The 1,989-nt window shown below is 40.4% G+C and overlaps 1 protein-coding gene across 1 annotated transcript in view; it reads left to right on the top strand.

Annotated features, from left to right (window-relative positions):
- Positions 1–1,989, top strand: part of LOC101864102 — a gene marked incomplete in the record, with an annotated part of 13,286 nt that overhangs the window by 2,764 nt on the left and 8,533 nt on the right. Inside the window, 1 exon segment of the mRNA XM_035972858.1 lies at positions 1,201–1,345. Coding sequence (XP_035828751.1) covers positions 1,201–1,345 — 145 coding nt within the window.

The following is a 1,989-nucleotide window of genomic DNA, read 5'->3' as shown; positions in this document are numbered from 1 at the left end:
AACGCCCCTATCAACACATTAGCATATTTAGGTAAATTTAACATTTGTCTCCAACAGCACTCAGCTAAAGAGATTATTTACCTTGAAAACTCCACAAAACGATTCAGTTCCAAGAATGCCCACTGCTTTGCGTGTGTGTGGGGGGTGGGGTGGATAAGAATTTATGGAGTTGTAACTTTCACAAAATAGCACCTTGATACGGATACCAGGTGCCTCTATAAACAGATTGAGGTATTAAGTGTCCGGTGGTGGTTACGCCCCTGTCTCTTCCTCTCCTTCGTTGTGGTGCTTTGACCTCTGCCATTTCTTGTCTCCTCCGGTTAAACCTTTCCCCAGAAAATTTCTACAAGATAAAGCGTAACTAATAAGCATAGCATTAAAATGTTTATACATAACTGGTAAAATCTGTGAACAAGACAATGTCTAATTAGCATTAAAGAGATTACATATTGTATAAATATAGTATCGTCTTTATGTTTTTAATTCAATTTGTACAATCATTTCCCTTTCTCTTTTTCGTCTTCGGGGTCCAGTTTTCTCAATCAGTTCCTGTTCTTTCTTCTCTCTTCTCTCTGTTTCTGTATTCTCTTTCAATCTAAAAAAAAATTGTTTTCTGCGGGGCATCGAACCTTTGTCTTCCGCATGGCAGGCGTCGATACGTGTGTCAACTATTAATTCGCTACAGAGGGCACACTCCCTTTTACTTGTTGCAGAACAGAAATTTTGTTATTCAATACGTGCTCACATTGTGACATTAGTGATATAATGTATCACCTTTAAGCCAACTTTAAAACCCGACCCCATCGCCTTCCCCTAAAATCACTTCTATATTCATATTTATTTTACTTACGTTTTGTTTCTATTGTTTTGTTTTTATTGTGTTGCGATTGGACCCGAATCCTACGTTGTTGGACTGGTGAAAAGGCACAAAATAACAAAAATTTATGGCTATTTCTGTAGGGCACACGACAACAGATAATCTAGATTGCAATTAGTTTTTTAAGCGAATCTCATACTCATTTGACTTGTTTCCACAAATAGCACTCCCATTCCTTCCATAGTCCGGGAAAGGGGGGGGGGAGGGGCAAATTATATTGGAAAATACCCAGCCTGGGATTTTTATTTAGCTTGCCTCCCAAACGATCTAACTTGTGTTGATGTGAGCGAAAACTATTAATTTGTACAACCCCTCCTCCTCAGCCATCTACACGCTCATGTGGATCAGCGGCTGGGCGTCGTGCGGGCGAGTTCTCCAGTTCAAGATCTACTGTTTTGTCTTTGGCTGGCTGGGCAGTGCCCTGGTGGTGTGGTCTGCAGGAATCATCGTCATCATGACCAGCTGCAGGTGAGGCCCATTCTGCCATTGGTTTGTTTGCGTTGGACTTTAATATAGAAAGAAGAAAACACATCTGCGTTTACTTTAAGATGTGCTGCTACTGCAGATTGGCCAGTGTTCGTGGAAAGCAAAAAAAGACTAACACTGAGTTGTCAATGAGGTGTGTTAGATCTTCTACTCAAGACAAGCCCTGCTTTACTATACGAAATATAAAAGATACAATACTTCGGTCATATAAAATGCCACCAGACCATTGTGAAGGCAATAGTCGAATGCAAAATAAGGACAAAAGGACAAAGGGTGGACACAGAACAATGTGGACCGATGACATCAAGACAAGGACTGGCCTAGATCTAAGTACGGCGCTGTGTGACGCCCCTAGCAACCGAAAACAATGACGGGTCATTGCACGTCAACCACTGAGTAAGAGATCATACCTCCAGTAGTCCGGTGTTGGCCATCGTTCATTGTACATGTAGATGTATAGCGTTATATTTTTTTGGAGAGGGTATGTGACTTTATTGTTTGCATGTTTGTTTGTTTGTTTGTTTGTTTGTTTGTTTGTTTGTTTGTTTGTTTGTTGTTTTGCTTCTTGCTGAGTTTTTTTTATTGTTTGTTGTTTTTGTTTTGTTTTTTGTAGGTTTTGTGGGGGG

The sequence above is a fragment of the Aplysia californica genome, unplaced genomic scaffold, assembly GCF_000002075.1.
Source record: "Aplysia californica isolate F4 #8 unplaced genomic scaffold, AplCal3.0 scaffold00877, whole genome shotgun sequence".
Taxonomy (NCBI): domain Eukaryota; kingdom Metazoa; phylum Mollusca; class Gastropoda; order Aplysiida; family Aplysiidae; genus Aplysia; species Aplysia californica.
Note: the sequence above shows the minus strand (reverse complement) of the source record. Positions and strands in the feature narration are given on the sequence as shown.